The sequence below is a fragment of the Macrotis lagotis genome, chromosome 1 (genome assembly GCF_037893015.1).
Source record: "Macrotis lagotis isolate mMagLag1 chromosome 1, bilby.v1.9.chrom.fasta, whole genome shotgun sequence".
Classification (NCBI taxonomy): Eukaryota; Metazoa; Chordata; class Mammalia; order Peramelemorphia; family Peramelidae; genus Macrotis; species Macrotis lagotis.
Genome location: NC_133658.1, coordinates 356325330 through 356343988, shown reverse-complemented (window position 1 = coordinate 356343988; position 18659 = coordinate 356325330). Strand labels below are relative to the sequence as shown.

At 42.0% G+C, this 18659-nt stretch overlaps 1 protein-coding gene and 1 pseudogene across 1 annotated transcript; one reads left to right on the top strand and one right to left on the bottom strand.

The window, feature by feature from the left end:
- Positions 1-2832: 2832 nt before the first annotated feature.
- Positions 2833-16060, bottom strand: NFS1 (NFS1 cysteine desulfurase). The gene is made up of 13 exons (XM_074212060.1): positions 15834-16060; positions 15196-15302; positions 14481-14597; positions 14032-14115; positions 12682-12834; positions 11510-11603; positions 8827-8961; positions 8010-8167; positions 7060-7165; positions 6891-6972; positions 5672-5755; positions 5222-5311; positions 2833-3885 (listed from the first exon to the last, which is right to left on the bottom strand). The coding sequence occupies exons 1-13, from the start codon at positions 15910-15912 to the stop codon at positions 3822-3824; spliced, it is 1353 nt and encodes a 450-aa protein (XP_074068161.1). The 5' UTR covers positions 15913-16060; the 3' UTR covers positions 2833-3821.
- LOC141505836 (reactive oxygen species modulator 1-like) lies at positions 15864-17777 on the top strand (annotated as a pseudogene).
- Positions 17778-18659: the final 882 nt, after the last annotated feature.

Sequence of the window (18659 nt, the reverse complement as noted above, 5' to 3'; positions counted from 1 at the left end):
AAAAATCAGGACTCAATACTTCAAAACCAAAAGAATGAAAAATTAGAAGAAAATGGGAAACATCTCATTGAAAAAACAACTGATATGGAAAACAGATTTAGGAAAGATAATCTAAAAATTATTGGAATACCTGAAAGTCATGATCAGGAAAAGAGCCTTGATATCATTTTCAAAGAATTACTACAGGAAAACTGCCCTGATATCATAGAAGCAGAGGGCAAAATAGAAATTGAGAGAATCCACAGATCCCCCTGAGAAAGAGGTCCCAAAAAACCAACCCCCAGGAATATTATAGCCAAGTTCCAGAACTCCCAAGTCAAAGAGAAAATATTACAAGCAGCCAGAAGGGCACAATTCAAATACCATGGAGCTGTAATCAGGATCTCACAGGACTTAGCAGCAACTACATTGGAAGCTCGTAAGGCTTGGAATATAATATACCGGAAGGCAAAAGAGCTTAGAATGCAACCAAGAATCAACTACCCAGCAAGGCTGAATGTCCTCTTCCAGGGAAAAAGATGGACTTTCAATGAACCAGGGGAATTTCAAATGTTCCTGCTGGAATGGCTGGAGCTGAACAGAAGGTTTGATCTTCAGATACAGGACTCAGGTGAAGCATGGAGATTGGAGAAGGGGAAAATATGAGGGATTTAATGATGATGAACTGCATCTATTCCTGTATAGAAAAATGACACTGATAATACTCATATGAACCTTCTCAGCTAATAGAGCAGGTAGAGGGAGCTTTTATAGTTGAAGCACAGGAGAAAGCTGAATTCAAAGATAATATGGTGTAAAAATGGGAGTCAATAGAAAAAAGTGAAATGTGATAGGAGAAAGAAAAAAGGAGAGGGGGAATAGGCCAAGATATTTCATGTAATAAGATTTTTCTTTATTACAATGAGCTATTGCAATGATATGGAAGGGGGGAAGGCAAGGGGGAATGAGGAAATCTTCACTCTCATCGGAGGTGGCTAGGAGAGGAAACAGCATATATATTCAATGGGGTATAGAAATCTGGAGTAAGAAGGGGAGGGACAGGGAGGGGGGGATGTGAGTGATGGAGGAAAGGATGGACCATGGGGGGAGAGTGGTCAGATATAACACATTTTCTTTTTTACATCTTACAAGGGGCTGAGATTGGATGGCCTGTCAGGGACCATAGGGCCGGGTGGATGCTGGGCCTAAGGGGTGGTATGTGGGGTTGGGGCCCCAGAGCCGGGGATCTGTCTGTTGTGCCACCTTACAGCAGAGTCAGTGAAAGGAGAGAAAGAATATAGTACATGGTAGTGGAGAAATAGGAAAGGAGGGAGTTGCTATCAGCAATGGCAACAGTGGAAAAATATGGAAGTAACTTTTATGATGGACTTATCATAAAGAAATGTGATCCACCCGTAACAGAGTTGGTGGGGGTTGGAACATAGACTGAAGCAAACTTTTTATTATTATTATTATTTTGGGGGGGTGCAGGGCAAATGGGGCTGGGTGGCCTGCCTGGGGCTGCATAGCAGTGGGATCGTTGGGTGTCTGAGGCCAGATTCAGACCTGGGTGCTCCTGGATCAAGGGCCAGTGCTCTGTCCACCACCCAGCCACCCCTACTATTATTACTATTTTATTTTAGGTCTTGTTTTTTCTTTTTTTGGTTTATGCAGGGCAGTGGGGTTGGAGTGGCTTGCATGTCGCACAGCTGGGTGATTGTTGGGTGTACAGGGCCGGATATGGGCTTGGGTGCTCCTGGATCCAGGGCTGGTGCTCCGTCCATTGCGCCATCTGGCCATACCTACAATTATTACTATTTTTTTTAATTTTAATTTTAATTTTTTCTCTCTCCCATTTATCGCTCAAGTGAGTCTATATTTTTGGGGGGAGGAGATATTTTGTTTACTCTTTTTTTTCTTTCTTTTTTTTTAGGTTTTTGCAAGGCAAATGGGGTTAAGTAGCTTGCCCAAGGCCACACAGCTAGGTAATTATTAAGTGTCTGAGACCGGATTTGAACCCAGGTACTCCTGACTCCAGGGCCGGTGCTTTATCCACTATGCCACCTAGACGCCCCTATTTTGTTTACTCTTAAACAAGAACATTTTATTAATGTATAAAAAAATTGTACAAAAGGATAATAAATAAATATTAAATTTAAAAAAAATTAGCTTTTTTGGTAAGTCACCTGTTGATTTAGTCATTTTGAAAACTGGTATAAAAATGGCACTAGTGATTTGTAATCCACAGTAATAGCAAGGAATTGGTATCATCAGTGCTAAAGGAGGGGTCCTTACATGGGAAATTGTATTAAATAAGCTATTTGAAAATATTTGGAGGCAAACGACTTAGGTTCAATGCCTTGAATCCAGGTATGAGCTGTGACCTGGGATAAATCATTTCACTAATCTAGGTCTTAGTCCTTGTTTATAAAGTGAGAGGGTTGGATCAGATTGCCTTTGATGTTCCTTCCAATTTTAAAATTATATTTTCTTTTATACATGATTATATATGTATAATTATTTCTAATTGATTGCTACTTGAGGAGGGGGAAGGTAAAGGAGGAAGGGAGAAAAATCTGTTAACTCAAAAATTCTGCGAAAATAAATGTCAAGAGGGGCAGCTAGTGGATAGAGCACCAGCCCTGGAGTCAGGAGGGCCTGAGTTCAAATATGACCTCAGACACTAGATACTTACTAGTGGCATGATCTTGGGCAAGTCATTTAATCCTACTGCCATACTATAACCAAAAACATAATAAATATTGAACAATATCTTTATATGTAATTGAGAAAAAATACCATTAAGATAAAAATAATACAATAGTCAAAAAAGTTTTAACTTAAAAATAATAACATGATTTCTATAACTTACATTCCAAAATGTCAAGGATCCACCCTTAAACAGTTTTCATATATTCAATGTTAATAGTGACTACACTGATAAAAAAGGATTGAGTTTATATTCTGAAAGCTTATATGAACTTTATGAGTAGATTTGGCTAGTTCTAAGATAACTTTTAATATGTAAATATATATGAGTGAATAAATAAATGAATGAAAAAGCATTAGAGGGTTATAATAGAAAAAAGCAAATAGAGTACAAATCCTATTCCATAAAAGGGCATTTAAAGAAACAGGCCTGACTCAAACACATGCAGGCATATATGTACCTCTGGAATGGTTGCTATGAATTATCCCATAGTTCACACTTGAAACCATTTCTTTATACTCTTCACCTTTCCCTAAAGCTAACACTAAGAAATCAGAATATGAGGGTTTACTTCTTTAATTCACAAATTAAGAGATTTTATATTAAGGAATGCAAATTAGAATAATACAGATATATTTACAGTTACCTGTGACGAAAAAAAGGAAAAAAAAAAGGTAGGAACAGACATAGTGAGTACCCTCTAAGAAAAACTAGGTCCATACAGAAATATAACTTGAGCATATTAGCTTGTGAAGAAGTCAAAACACCTGAGCAGAACTGATATATCATGTAGCAAGCGTAGATCATAGGGGTCTTTCCTTTCTTCAGGTCTACCTCAACACAAAGCAGAAACAGCATTATTACTCCTATTCAGGTGTTCTTGTTGGTCTAGGATGTGTGGAGGTCCACCTTCTAATGCTGGAGGAGAAAGAGACTTTCTGAACAGCATGAAAGATCTGAATTTGGGAGCAGAGAACTATGTCCTAGAAACAATGTGATGTTGGAGTCCTCTGGATTGTAGTGAATATAGTAGAAAACCATCTGGACTGTGGTAGTTTTGTAACAGAAAGGACTCAGTTGGTTCTCAGGTCAGTGAGATGGGAAGAAGTAGAGAAATGGTGAGATATCCAGTCTAATGCTGTGTCCACTTAATGGTTTTCAGGTCAATTCCATCTTGTACCATTTCCCACAGTGGGCTGTCAATGAGAGAGAAAGACATTACTGGATGGAGTAACAGAGCAATCACTACATCAGGGCCCTTACTGCATAACCACTATGTCCAGGGGCCACTTCTGCATGCAAAGCTCCCCTGGCCTCCTCTCATTCCCTTCCTGGCCTTGAATCTAATCTTTTGGACTTCCAGATTAGGTCTTTACTGCAGCACTTATGCCAAATGAACTTCCTTGGATGACTGCAGTCTCCCTCACTCTGGGTACCCTCACCCCTCAGGCAGCCAGCTCATCTAGGAACACCCCTCCCCATCCTGCACCCCTCCTCCCACAGGAGAGACTTTAAAAACCAGGTGGGTAAGCAATTTCAACCCCTTCCCCCTTGCCCCCAATCCTTTGTGTGCACAGGTTTTTCCTTTAGAGAGTAAGCTCAAGGAAGCACTTAATAAATGCTTATCCCCTTCCTCCCTCTTTTCTTCTTCCTTTCTTTCCTCCCTGCCCCCTCCCTTCCTGAAAAAATCAGCAGTTATTTCCTCTGGGACTGGAAAGGTGGAGGCAGGGCCACTAAGAAAGGTGTTTCTGGGGGCCCAGAGAAAGCCTGCAAGGAGCAGAAAGGTCCCTGCTGGACACATGTCAAGGACATAACTCTCTCAGGGGCCGCTCTCACTTGCTAGCTTTAAGGCAGAGGCCATGTCTCACTCATAAGGAGCTCACTCCTTTCTGGCCCAAGCCACTATAAACAATAATCTAGACCCAGAAAGGTCATCCCAGCACAAAGGAAGAGGGAAACAGCTGCCTGACCCCAAGATATCTTGGGAGAGGAGTCAAACTCTGGGTAGTTTTCATTGCAGTGTCTACCTTTTCTGGACCTTGAAGGGAAGACCATGAGCTCTGATTCTCCCAAGGGCAGTTCTAAGGTTAGCAGATAGTGGCCAGGGACTTTAAGCCTTTAATAAGAGATCAGGAGGCTCCCTAATGCAGCCTCTGTACTTTCAGTCAGGGATATTTATGTTCTCCCATCTCAAACCACAAGGATGCCTAAATATGGGAATTCAGTAGTACTCAGAATGTCGTTAAGATCATGTACCCAGGACAGGGGACTTTAGGTACCCAGAGATAAGTTACTATTTTATTTTGGACCTTAGGACAAGATCTTAAGATTGGAAGGTTGGAAGAGATTTTAGAGATTATCTAGTCTAATATTCTAATTTTACAGATGGAGAACCTGTTTGGAGTCCCAAGAGACTACGATACTTGTTCAGAGTCATAGAGATAGCAAATAGCAGAGATGAGATTCAAATAGAGGATGTTTGAGATCAAATTCAATGTTCTTTTCAATATTATTTCAGGGGAGATGTCATACCTCATTTCCCGTAGTCTTTTAACATGAAAGATGCATTTTTCAGCTGTGTAGTCCACCTCTTCCTCTGTGGTGAAACGACCAATGCCAAACCTGAAATGCATTGCATTATGTCACAAGGCCAGGGTAGACACTGGAGAACTCATTAATTCAGGAAATATTTGAATGACAAAGAAGAGGGAGGAGAAAAAGGAGAGAGAACAGGGAGAAAGGGAGTCAGAGAGAACAGGGAGGGGGAAGAGAGGGGGAGAGAGAGAAAAGAAGGAAGAAAAGAAGAGAAAGAAAGCAGGAGACAAAGAAGAGGGGGAGTGGATGGAAAAGAGAGGAGGAGGGAGGGAGAGACAAACAGGGAGAGAGAGAGAGAGAGAGAGAGAGAGAGAGAGAGAGAGAGAAAGGGATGAACGGAGAGAAAGGAAGGAAGGGGAAGGAGAGCCACAGCCCTATCCCATTGACCTGATGGAGGAGTGAGCCAAGTCTTCATCTGTGCCAATGGCTCTAAGCACATAGGATGGTTCCAGGGATGCAGAGGTGCAGGCGCTAGAAAGACAAATCACAATTATAAACCAAACTCCTCAGGCTATACCTCATTTCCAGTCAGTCATTTTGGACTTGACTTCACCACTAACCAGTGAACTGTTTATTGTGAAATCTCCTAGTCCCATAAGATCTAGTCAGCCATGGGTGCTCACACCTCCTTAGCACCCTCTGCTGTCAGAGGAGAGTGAACTCAGCCTCCACTTGAGGGCAGACCAGAGAATTATTCTCTTATGCCCCACTGCCAGGACATTATGATTTTTCTGACTTTCCATTCTGTTCTACCACTTATCATAGCACCTTCCACACACTAGGGGCTTAATAAACATCTACTAACTTTTTTTGCCTTCCTTTTCCTATTTTTTAAAATTTTGATTTTGTGAAGCAATTGAGGTTTAAGTAACATGTCCAGGGTCACATGACTAGTAAAGTCAAGTGTCTAAGACAAGAGATGAGATTTGAACTCAGATCTGCTAGATTCCAGGGCTGCTGCTCTATGGTGCTCTATCCACTGCACCATCTAACTGCCCCCTAACTCCTGTCAGTGAAGCCCTTGACCAGCCCCCACCACTACCATCTTTCTGATTAGAGCTCTATAAATTCTGGTCTGTAGATGCCAAAGGCTCAGAGATAACTTCCAGTTCTTTGTTGAGCTCTTTGATCTTCTGTTTAAGCAAGACTTCAAATGATAAAACTATAGAAGCTGGAAAAGGCTTACAGCAAGATGATACCTTGCTTTTTTAGGATATGTATAACAGGAAAGGCCAGTTAGTGGAAATGCTGCTACAGAGGAATACTTATCTTCAAGTTCAGATATGTGTCTCCTGAAACTAATACTTCAGGGAAGCTTGGAACCATTCCTTTAAATCTGAAAGCTACTGTTTGCTCTGAACCTCTAGCACTGTCTGTGGTCAACCTAAGTATCCTCAGGCCCACTCTGGCATTATGATATCTGGTTGATGTTACTCATGTCTCCCCAGTATGTTACAGTTAAAAATACTACTGTATATTACTTTGAGATTCTGTCAAAGAACTTTTCCACATATTATCCAAAAACTAGAAGGTTCTATGAATACTAACAGGAGTCAATTTGATTAAGACTTACTACATCCCTTAACCCTACTATGGCCTTACTCACCTGCCTGAAGACAAAGCCACATCCTTTAGTGCCATCAGCAGACTTTCCCCTTCTACATAAGCAAAGGACAAGTTGATACAACCTGAGGGAAAGAATCTCTTATGAGAATTCTTTTACGCTTCCCTAGACTAGAGAAGAGAATGTAGACTGCAAAGGGAGGGAGCCAGACCTGGATAGTGCTGCTGTGGGTCCCCATTCATCACCACATCAGGAAGGTTGCTCATTATCTTCTCTACCAATCTGTCTGCTAGCAAGGAAATCCTCTTATGGTCATTCTGAAAAACATAGCAGAGTATGACAGGAGCATAAGTTGTCAGGTCTCCCGGGAGATTCAAGAATTCACATGAGATATGCAAAGGAAGGTAGTGGAGAACACTAATATCCTGTTTTAAATATAGTGCTCAGAAATATCAGGCTCCTGCCTAGTCCAAGATGTTTGAAAAATAGTTCAAAAATATCCATAATGGAGAAAATGGTTCAGAATTACAAAATGCCCAAACTGGGTGAAATCTCAGAGATCATAATACATAATCCCATCCCCCTCACTTTGAAGTCCAGAAATTTTCAATGAGTTGTACAAAGTTACCAAGCTATTCAGTGACAAAGTCAGCACAAATCCATTTCTCCTTCCTAAAGAATGGACTCTAGGAACCAGGAGAAGCTCCCTACTCAGCAAAGTCTAAGGGTTCTTGGTGGAGGGGGGAAGAGGAGAGGGGTACAACAGCAGGGCTGACTGAAACTCCACTGTGTTTCAGTCATCTCTATCTATATTTAACTCACAGAGAGGAGTTTTCAGAAAGGTAGTCATGGAATAGGATAAAAGACAGCTAGATTGTGTAGTGGATAGAGTGCCAGTCCTGTCAGCAAGATTTATTTTCCTGAGCTCAAATTTGACCTCATACATATACTAGCTGTGTCACCCTGGACAAAGTCACTTAACCACTTTTATCTCAGTTTCTTCATCTGTAAAATGAGCTGAAGAAGGACATGACAAACTGTTGCAGTATCTTTATCAAGAAAACCCCAAAAGGGTTCATGAAGATCAAATACAATCAAAAACAACTAAACAACAACAAAGCATGAAGATAAAAAGGTGAGGAGGGAGCTTTTTCTCTATACCTCCATCTCTTCTTGTGCTACTTCACAGGCAGCCCCCAACCCAACCACTAAGGGGGTGGGCACTGTCCCAGAGCGCATGCCCCGCTCCTGGCCTCCCCCACTCTGCAAGGCCTCCACACGCACTCGGGGTCGACGGCGGATGTAGATTGCACCAACTCCTGAAGAACAAAGGAAAGAGAGAAACTGGATGAGAATACTGACCTCAAAAATGGTGAAAAGTACTCTACTATGATTGTTTCTTTATTCTGAGTCTATTTTGCCCATAATACTCTATGATTTTTTGCACAGTATTTCCACTTTTTAATTATGGTGCCAATTAGATTGTACTCCCTAAGGTTGTGATCATTTCTGATTTCCCCTAAACCTAGCACACAGTAGAGAGTACCTTTTGTACATGATGAATGATCTATCAATGATGCTATCTAGGGTATAAGAGTAAATGAAGAAGTAAACCCTTCCAGAATGTGAATTTAGCAAGGAGTCCATTTTCTGTCTCATGCAGGTAGATTTACAAGATATTTATGCAGTACAATGGCACAGAAAACCTTATTGTTGGCATCAATTACAGAGCTACAGAGGCTTTTGAGTGCTTTTGAAGTAGAAGCTAAGGGAATCCCAGGTAAACCGAGTTCCATATGGGTGCAAGAAGGGAAAGGCAGAATGTAAAATGTAAAAGTTCTAGCTGACAGGTGACATGATACCACTCTACAGTCACAGACAGTATTTTTTCTAGGGACAAATGTCAATAAAATGCTATGCTTCAAACAGACTCCCACTGTGAGGTTTACATAATGAGAAACTCTGGGATTTTCTGTACCTTTTGGGCCATAAAGTTTATGACCACTGATGCTCATGAGATCAATTTTCATGTCATTCACATTGATTGGGATTTTTCCAACTGCTTGAGCTGCGTCCGTATGGAAATACACTTTACGGGAACTGCAAATCTGTCCTAAGAAGACATCAATAGAATACATGGTGGGTTGTTCAAATATCCTATGGAAGTATCACTCTGACATTTTTGGATCCCACAGATCCAAAAAGCAGGAAGCACAACACTAGTCTCTAGGCCAGGAGTCTGCTGCTGCATGACACTCTGCCACTCAAAGCCTCTAGCTGTCTTGGCTTTTAATTTTCTTGATAAGAAATGAGAAAGAATTAAAAAAACAACAACACTTAACCCATGATTTCCTCATTTTCTTATGGAAAACACCCTATGGAACTATATGATTTTTCTTTGCATATTTAGATTCCTAGAAGATATAGGGAAGCAATGAACAATGACCCCATATTACAAAGTCAAATGGTGTCTCTTAAAAGGCTTCATGAAGAATTGGTCTGGTAGCCAAGGTGACTGTCTGAAGTGAGGTAGGCAGCCCAGTTCCACTTATCTTACTCTGATAAAAATCTAAAAACCAGGCTGAGTGATGATCAATAAATTCAAATGAGAAAATCGATGAAATGACTTCTTCCAACCCAGAACTATACAAAAAAATCAGCCATAAGCCCATAGAAATTGGGAAAGGGGATCATCAGCAAATTCAGCTCCTATCCAACTCAGGCAAACAAGGTGGTAGCCACTTAGCCTGAAAAGAAACATGTGGAGCTTGCAAGGTTATGTATCCTAACAAAGTATGAATGGAGGCTGCCTTGGGAAAGCCCCATGGTGGCCTGAACCCTTGAAATCACTGAAAGTAATGACCAAGTATGGTCCTGAAAATGCTCAGATCTGGATACCCCAAATTCAGATTCTCTGCCCTAAGACATAAAAAGAGACTTAAAAATTCAATTTTAAGGTGATAGGGAACCACTGGAAAAATGAAATAGAAGATACAGAAAAAAGATTTGGAAAAAACATTAACAACTTGGAACAAGAGGTATAAAACATTAACCAAGGGGGAAAAAAAAACTTCCCTGAAAATTAGAATAGACCAAATAGAAGTTAATGACAACAAAATCAAGAGTGGAAAAAGCTAAAGAAAATGTAATGTTATTTCAGCAAAAACCAATTTATTTTGAAAACCGATCCAGGAGAGCTAATTTAATTATCACTGTACTACCTGAAAACCATGACCACAAAAAGAACTTAAACATTGTATTTCAAGAAATCTTAAAACAAATTACCTGATCCCAAAGGGGAAATTACAAAGAATAAAAAGAAAAGCGCTGAAAAATAAAGGAGTACTCATCAATCAAGGAAGAGCTGAACATATTGTAGCATATGAATGTAGTGGAATATAGATATACTGTAAGAAAAGATGAAGAAATAATGAACTAACTAATCAGACTGAAATAAGCAGAACCCAGGGAATTTGTAAGAGAACATTATAATGAAAAACATCTTGACAATCCCTGGGCTGAGAGATCTGGAAACCAATGCTACCACAGACCCAGGAGCCTTATGGTCTATTCCTGGATGACTGCTGATAGTTTGCTCTGAGACACCTGCTATACTGTGGGCTTTTTCTAATCCCAGTATTAACAGACCCTTCCTATGGATCTTCACAGTTGTCTTGGACTGGAAAATTGTTTCACTCAGTCTTTTTGTGGGTTCTGCCATTATAGAATTTGGTTAGAATCATTATTTAAAAATATTTGGAGTGGTTTGTGGGAGAGGTCAGGGGAATCTCTGTCATTACTCTGCCATCTTGGTTCTGCCTATGGAAAACAACTTTGAAAGACTTAAAAACTGTAATCAAAGCAAAGACCATGGCCTCCAGAGGATATGGTGAAGCATGTTACCCAGCTCCTGACAGAGAAGTGATAGTTCCAAAAAAGAGACCATACACATATTTTATGTATGTATACATCACTATGAAGATTTGTTTTACTTGACTATGTTATTTGCTGCAAGGATTCCCTCTCCCCACTCTGTTTTAAATTGGAAGTAAGGATTGGGTAGTGGTGAGGGCTAGCAAAAGTGACACCAAAAAAAGAAAACCACTGAAATATTTAAAGACTGCATAGAAATGAACAGAAGGAAGTTCAGAAGAAAGCACAGACAAGCAAGACAGTTCTAAAAGTACTGTGTCCAATTTTTTTTTTATTTTTTAAAACAAAAAAAAAACCCCTATGAAATAGAAACTGATGATTTATAAAAAAATCCTCTTTCTGTGCTCTGCTGTTTATGTGGAAAATGTTCATTTTGGGGAGGTACTTCAAGTCAGAATAAAAAAATTTTTAAAAAAGAACTGACTTAGAAGAGAAAGAATTTGGAAACACAGAGGAACAATAAGTATATTTCTGTGCAAAAGATGCCTGGAATCTACCACAATGCTAATCTATTGCTCAATTCAACAGAGCGGCTGGGTGTATTCAATGCCTTGATATAGAAGAATTTGATCTCACCTCTACAAATCCACACCAGACCATAATAGGAAGTGCTAAGTGCTAAGGATATTAAATGGCTTAATTCAAATTTTTTCCCCTTTAGTGTTAGGGAGTTGCCTACCACTCCAAAACTGAGGACCTTGGCAGGAAGCAGAACCCAAACTACTCACCAATGTCTTCAATAGGCTGCCTCACTCCGATCTCATTGTTCACAGTCATGATAGAGACAAGGCTTGTGTCTGGCTGTATTGCTGCCTCCAGCTCCTAAACAGATAAAACTGGGGTATAGTGAGGAAGAAGGGGAACTTGATTATATCTTTCTTTCCCTTCTCAGCAAATCATCATCCCCAGCTTTAGAAAATACAATCTCCTCTGATTTACATAGGATGCAAGCTGTACAGTAGGACTATAAACTCCAAGGAGGTGGGCACACTACATCTAAAGCAAATGATATGAATAACAGCATCTCTCAATTCATCACCAAAAAAACTAATTATTTATATGTATAAGGCACAAGGCTAGGTGCTGGGGCAGGGGTATACAAAGAAGTCTAAGATTTATGCCTTGCCTCCTAGCCTTCAAGAATCTGATAGATCAATTGGGATAAAGGAAAAACAGAGAATTTCAGACATGTAAAGGACAGCAATTCAATCCATTTTTAGGAGGCTGGAATTTGGGCTTTGCAATTGAAATTTCAATGATGTATGACTCCTAATGAGAAAGCCCCCACTACAAATTCAAATCAGCAGTTTTTTGCATTATTTTCTTTGAGAGTTGCTTGGGTCACTGAGAGGTTGAGTGATTTGCTCAGGGTCACAAAGTCAGTAAATGTCTGAAGAAGGATTTGCACCAAGATCCTTCTGACTTTGCCTGCTATTTATCCATTACTCCATTCTGCCTCTTTTGCACAGGACAAGTATCTACATTAGAATTCTCCTCAACAACATTTCCACACATAGTCATTAGGTCTTCTCTTTAGGAATGATACTGAAGAGGAACTAACCTGCTCTTTATATACAAAAGGGAAAACAATGAAAATTGGAAAATTGCCATGAGAGCAGTTAGGAATGCATCATTAGAGAAAGAGGTAACATTGGGCAGAAGAGAAAGAGAAGGCTTTCTAAAAAGAGTAGAGCCTATATTCAAGTAAGTGAAGGGGAAACTACATGCTCAATTTTGGAGCATGGAGGAAGATAGGCTTGGAATGTTGGTGAGATATGTGGCAGACCAGTCTAGCCTCAATGAATGGGCACAGTTTTAATAGAGGAATAGTAGGGAATAATGTTTCAGCCAAGATCTATTCCCTCTTCTGAAGCAGTTCCAACTTGAGAGAACTTCTCACCTTCAGATCAATGATTCCACTCTTCTGTACTGGGAGATAAGTGACCCGAAAGCCCTCTGCTTCCAGAGAACGACAGGAGTCCAGCACACATTTGTGCTCTGTTTGTGTAGTGATTACATGCCTTTTCCGTAATTTGTAAAATCTGGCCACCCCCTAGAAGTTGATGGGAAAAGAGAAAATACTTAGAAAAGTGTCTCTCATTCCTTTCAGGACTAAGAAAAGGGACAAGAGGGCAACAGAAGAGAATTTTCAGAGGTTTCCTCATCCATCGTGTGGCATTTCCTAAGATAAAACAGTATAGTTTCTTTACCTACCTTAACTAAGAAAGTAGCATTTTGGATTATATTATTTTCAAACTTCCTAGTATAAACCTTTCCTAGGTGCCAAATTTTTATATTCATTGCCAAAAGGGAAAAAACAATTTTCATGTAGGGAAGAGTTTTTTTCCAAATCTCTGATTTGATGTTGTCATTTTAAGATACTAAGGAGAGGATAAAACCAAAATCCTTAGTTGAATTAAAACCTAATCCAAACTTTCCAGGTCAAGGTCAGAGGAGTTTGACATTGGCAGCAAAGCAAGAAAAGGACAGTTTGTGTGTGTGTGTAGAAGAGTAGGAGGATCAGATAAGAATCTAATTTACTTTTGTTCCCTTGAAATGATAGAGGTCATTCAATCAATTATTCTGAAGAGCTAAAGAGTGTTTATTTACATAGCAGTTTTGAAAAAGGAGAATTGGATTAGGATTGTATTCACATAGAAATCTTCCCTTAGGCTAAAGGAGTCAAAGAAAAAATTATGCTAAAAATAATAGGAGCTAATTATTATTGAAAGTGAAAGAGGTAAAAGGGGTTGAAAAGAAAGTCTTAGATTTCTGCAACCAGATCCATAGGATAAAACCAGTAAGCCATTATCTGTACCTCATATGGAGGCAGACACTTGAAGAAGATGTAAAAATACTTGTAGGGTTCTATCCTGAATAGACATAACAGTGATAACAGGGAGAGGTAGGAAAAAACATTCATATACACCAAATGGACCTAGAGAGAGAAAAGGCTTCTACCTACATAAGCAACTTTCCAAAACACTTTCATTGAACATCAGATCTTGTTCTCTCAATGTGAAGTTCCATGAAGTAGTTTGTGGAGTGTTACTGCAAGTTACAAAATGGAGGGATAGGTTACAGTTGGGTGCCAGGAGTGGGGATGGTTGGGATGGGAACTTCTAAAGGTTGAATTGTTACAGAGGAGTCATCTCAGGTCAGAAAGATGGTGGTATATTTAATGCCCTTGACATCAGTTGATGGTCTGAGATTCACTTTTATATTGCCTTTTCCCATTTCTTTATCTTACCTTAATTGCTAAATTGTTAGATTCAGTAGCTCCACTAGTGAAGACAATCTCACGGGGGTCAGACCCAATCAATGATGCTACTTGCTGGAATGGAAGGAGCAGTTACTTAACACTTGATATCAATGACAAAAAAAGTGACTACCAGACAGAGCTCGCAAAATCTAACTCATGGAAAGGAAAAGGATAGTATAGTAGAAAAGATTCCCCCATCATATTGTGCCCATTATTATTTCAGTATTTCCTGGCATGGCTATATTGTCCTTAGTAGGATCAGAAAGAAGAACAAGTTATGTTTTAGGAATCTTTTGGAGCCCTTGCAACCATTTACACTTCAAAATGACAGAAATATTGTCCCTCCAACCATTAAAAAAGCCCCAGTCCACTTCTATTCCCTGATTCTCCATTCCACCCCCCCATTGTCTCACTCCCCCCATTCTCTTTATTCTTGCCTGGCGAGCATGTTCCATGGCAGCCTCACTCTCCCAGCCATATGAATGAGTCCGAGAGTGGGGGTTCCCATAGTAGTTGACCAAATAGGGGAGCATGGCATCCAACACTCGAGGATCCTAGATACAGCATAGTTCAAATTAGAGTCACCCCTGTTTGTTCTCAAAGTATGCCAAGGTGGTTTAGCAGAGATCTGACTTTTGGGTAAAGCATGGGAAGTAGGAGCAGGGAAACATTTCTCCAGCTACCAGAACATCCTTGAATCAGATCTTGCTTTAAATTATATTAACAATTAGATTTATATGGCACATCTAGTCATTTGGTTCTTAAAAACAGCCCTAGATATGTGGTATTATCATGCCTGTTTTGCAAATGAGAAAAGACCCTAGATGGAGAAAAAAATTGCCCAGTTTGGATACAGGCAGAAGTTTCTACTATACCAATTACTTTTCATATGGTCCTTACACTTTCCACATTACTTTTACTCTTATTCATTTGCATGAAATTCATTATTTAGTAAACCCTTACTAAGTACATGGCACAATTTTAGGTGTTGAGCACCTAAAACGACATTATTTGCCCACAAAGAGCTTACATTCTAGTACGATCTGTTATCCTACCCCACCCACTCACTGGGCCAGGGGCTTCAAAAGAACACTGCCCAGTCTTTTTTTTTCCAAAAGGTGCTGGCACCCCGCCCCCCAGTTGCTTGCCCACCAGGGGAGTAGTGGCTTGCACATCCATGTAGAGGGGCCGGAACACTGTCTCCTTGGTGGGAAGAGCCGCATCTGAGAAGTCAGATGGGTGAGGGGACTGGTCCAGGCCTGAAAGAGAGGGAGGAGGAAGCGCCTTGGCAGGGGGCTGTGGGGAAGAGAAGACAAATTAAAGGGAAAAGGAGAATCTGGCTGGCGGAAGGATGGGCAAGGGGGGACGAATCCGCCGGAAGCCGAGGCTGGGCGGGTTGGGAGGTTGGTTTGAGGCCCACTTGTTGTTAGTTGGATGGTCTGAGTAGATGGAGGGAAGTCAGGCTTGGCAGGAAGCTTATGGCTGGAAGGGGGGCAGGTGCAAAGGCGGGCCAGGCTGGGGAGGTCTCAGGGAAGGGTAGAGCCGGTTGTGGTGGCTGGTAAGGGGCGGTGTGGTGGGGGTGGACACGGTGCTGTTGGGGGGTGGGCGTGGGATCCAGTCCCTGCACAGTGCGTCCGGCTTCAGAAAGTCAAGGTCCAGATCGGTAATTTAAAAAGTGTCGAGGAGCAAGAACTATTTGGCGGAGTTGCGGATGGAGTTGAGAGAGGTATGGAAGGCTTGGGTGGGATGGGGAAAGTGGGGAGCTGGGGGGAGAAACCGAGCTGCAATACCGCGCAGGCGCAGTCCCCGACGTGGAGGGGAGGGGCCCGGGACCCTGGTCGCCACTCGCCACACAGCCCTCCGCAGCATCCTCTCCGTTACTCCCCGGGATCGGAAGTGTCCTTCTGCTTCCGGTCCGTATCACCCGGAAGTTCTTCCTCACTGCCCCGGAAACGACATTCATTTCCCGCCTCCCGGGACGTAAAGCGGAGCGACTGAGGCCGAAAGCGAGGTGAGTGGCTGTTCGGGCTGGGCCGGGGGCCCGCTGCCAAGGACTGGGGGGGCCCGGTGCGGGGCCCGGGCACGGCTCCCCAACCGCGCCCTCCCTTCTCCGGGCACGTGCACAACGCGGCTGTAGTCCGGGCCTCGGCGAGGCCCCGGCGCCGCCTCAGTTCCGGCCTTGGCCGTGTCCCCCCGCAGATGCCAGTAGCCGTGGGTCCCTACGGACAGTCCCAGCCCACCTGCTTCGACCGCGTGAAGATGGGCTTCGTGATGGGCTGCGCCGTGGGCATGGCGGCCGGGGCGCTGTTCGGCACCTTCTCGTGCCTCAGGTGAGGGCGGCCCTCGGGCCCGGCCCGGGGCAGCGCTCGGGCCCCCCGGGGGCACAGGGGAGGTGGTGCCGGGCTCGGCGCGGGTCAAGGGTCAGCCCGGAGGACGCCCATTGGCCTGGTGGCCGCGAGCCTCGCCCCTTTTAGCTCCATTCAGGTTTCCTCCTGCAGGATCGGCATGCGGGGCCGGGAGCTGATGGGCGGAATTGGCAAAACCATGATGCAGAGTGGGGGGCACCTTCGGGACGTTTATGGCCATCGGAATGGGCATCCGCTGCTGACCGCGGCGACTCCAGCGTTCCCACCCCGCCCCCGCCCGCACACCTTGTGTAATATAATAAAAAGCTTTGACTATGTCTAAGGCCTTAATTTCGGGCTTTGGGGCCGGATTGTTCAGAAACGGACCTTTCTTACTTTGTCCCTGCATCTATGCCCATAATCTAGACTACATGGGGAAAGAGTTAGACAAGTCATTTATTTTCCTGGGTATCTTGTATGGGGCACCCCAAGGTAGCAGTGGTTAGGGCCCTGTGTTCAGAAGGACCAAATTCAAATTCAGCTTCAGACACAATACTGTGTAACCCTGGGCAAATCACCTAACCCTATTTGGGGCGAAAAAAACCAAAGTGAACCTTGTAAGGCCCCAGAATAGCCAAAAAGTGTGACAGGAAACAATCTCGAAAGGCTCACTAGTTTATGGAGAATGTATATAAGCAGAAGTCCCATTGCTAGTTTTTTTTTCAAATCACTTTAAAAAAGGAAAATTGCAAGGATGATAATAGGCCATGACTTTTTTATGTATTTACATATATATTAGGATTTTGCAAGGCAAATGGGGTTAAGTGGTTTGCCCAAGGCCACACAGCTAGGTTATTATTAAGATCACATTTGAACCCAGGTACTCCTGACTCCAGGGCCAGCGCTAACACTGCACCACTTAGCCACCCCTATAGTTTTTTAGATGTACAAAATAGAAATTTATTCAATTACTTGAAATGGGCTAAGGATGTGACAAAATGGACAGAAACTGAATATAGTGAGCCAAATTATAGGGCAAAAAATTCATGTGATATTAAAATAGTACAATTTGAACAAATTAAACACTAGATAAAGCTTCAATAAGTGTATATGTAATTTAACTCAGCATTTTTTATCAAGACTGACATCTCTGAATCTGCATGGTTGTCATTTCTAGCTTTATTTCTAGTTCTAATGATAAAAGCAATACAACCGGAGGGGCAAGTCAAAGATGATTTTTAAAAATCTGAAAACTGGGTATCAGAAATGCCCCAAGAAAAAAGAAATTTGTAGTGAGTCAACCAGATTGAGAAATGCTAAGGTGGAGATAATCTAGTAGAGATGTTTGCCTAGGATCAAAGTTCAGGAAGTCCTGTTGTGGTGGCTGGTAAGGGGCAGTGTGGTGGGGGTGGACACGGTGCTGTTGGGGGGTGGGCGTGGGATCCAGTCCCTGCACAGTGCGTCAGGCTTCAGAAAGTTAAGTCCTCCAAAAAAGAATTGATCAGGGTGTGACATAATGTCTTCCATTTGGACTCTTGAAACCAGCCTATCAGTTCTCAGGGTGTTGGAATGCAAGGTTCTTATATAAAAGTTTATAGGCAGAGGGGAGGCAGCTAGGTGGTGCAGTGGATAGAGCACTGGCCTGGAGTCAGGAGGACCTGAGTTCAAATGCAGCCTCAGACACTTATTACCTAGCTGTGTAGCCTTGGACAAGCCACTTAAAGTACAGGTAGAGGCCATATATCCTGTTACTTTATTCAAGGTAGCTCTGTTGAGGTCAAAAGTTGTCAACTTTACCTTAACAAATATGCCATAAGAAACTAATTTTTAAGTAAGTTGTTTGAGTTTGGCACTATTGAGTTGTAGACACTCTGCTTCAATCAACCTCAGAGGGTCAAAAATCTCACTAAGGATTTTTTTGAAGTGGGGAAATCAACAAAGATCATACATGGAAGAACTCTTTAGTACCCAAAGCCGTGTGAATTAAGTTTATACATCAACTGGGACACTAATGATTTTTAAAAGGGAATATGAATTCCACAATCTCAAATATAAACATGTTAAGATTTTACTGCCTTTAAAAGTGGGCCAATATAACAAATAACTAGAACTGAGACTTCATTATTGAATCACCAACCAAAAAAAAAAAGGGTCATCTAATCCAGTCGTCCTCTTTATTTTAAAGATGAATATCCAAAATGAAACATGGCATAACTGGTTTTTGAAGCCAGGTCCTTGGGCTTCAAATTTCTCCCCCCACCATGTACAATA

What these genes read in the sequence shown, in the direction of transcription:
- NFS1 (XM_074212060.1), bottom strand. Translation starts at nt 15,912, where the DNA reads ATGCTGCGGAGGGCTGTGTGGCGAGTGGCGACCAGGGTCCCGGGCCCC. An exon ending in TAGCACAAGAAGAGATGGAG is followed by an intron (nt 7,166 to 8,009) that starts GTATAGAGAAAA and finishes TATGTTTTTCAG; the next exon opens with AATGACCATAAGAGGATTTC. An exon ending in GTGGCTTTGTCTTCAGGCAG is followed by an intron (nt 5,756 to 6,890) that starts GTGAGTAAGGCC and finishes TTGTCTTTCTAG; the next exon opens with CGCCTGCACCTCTGCATCCC.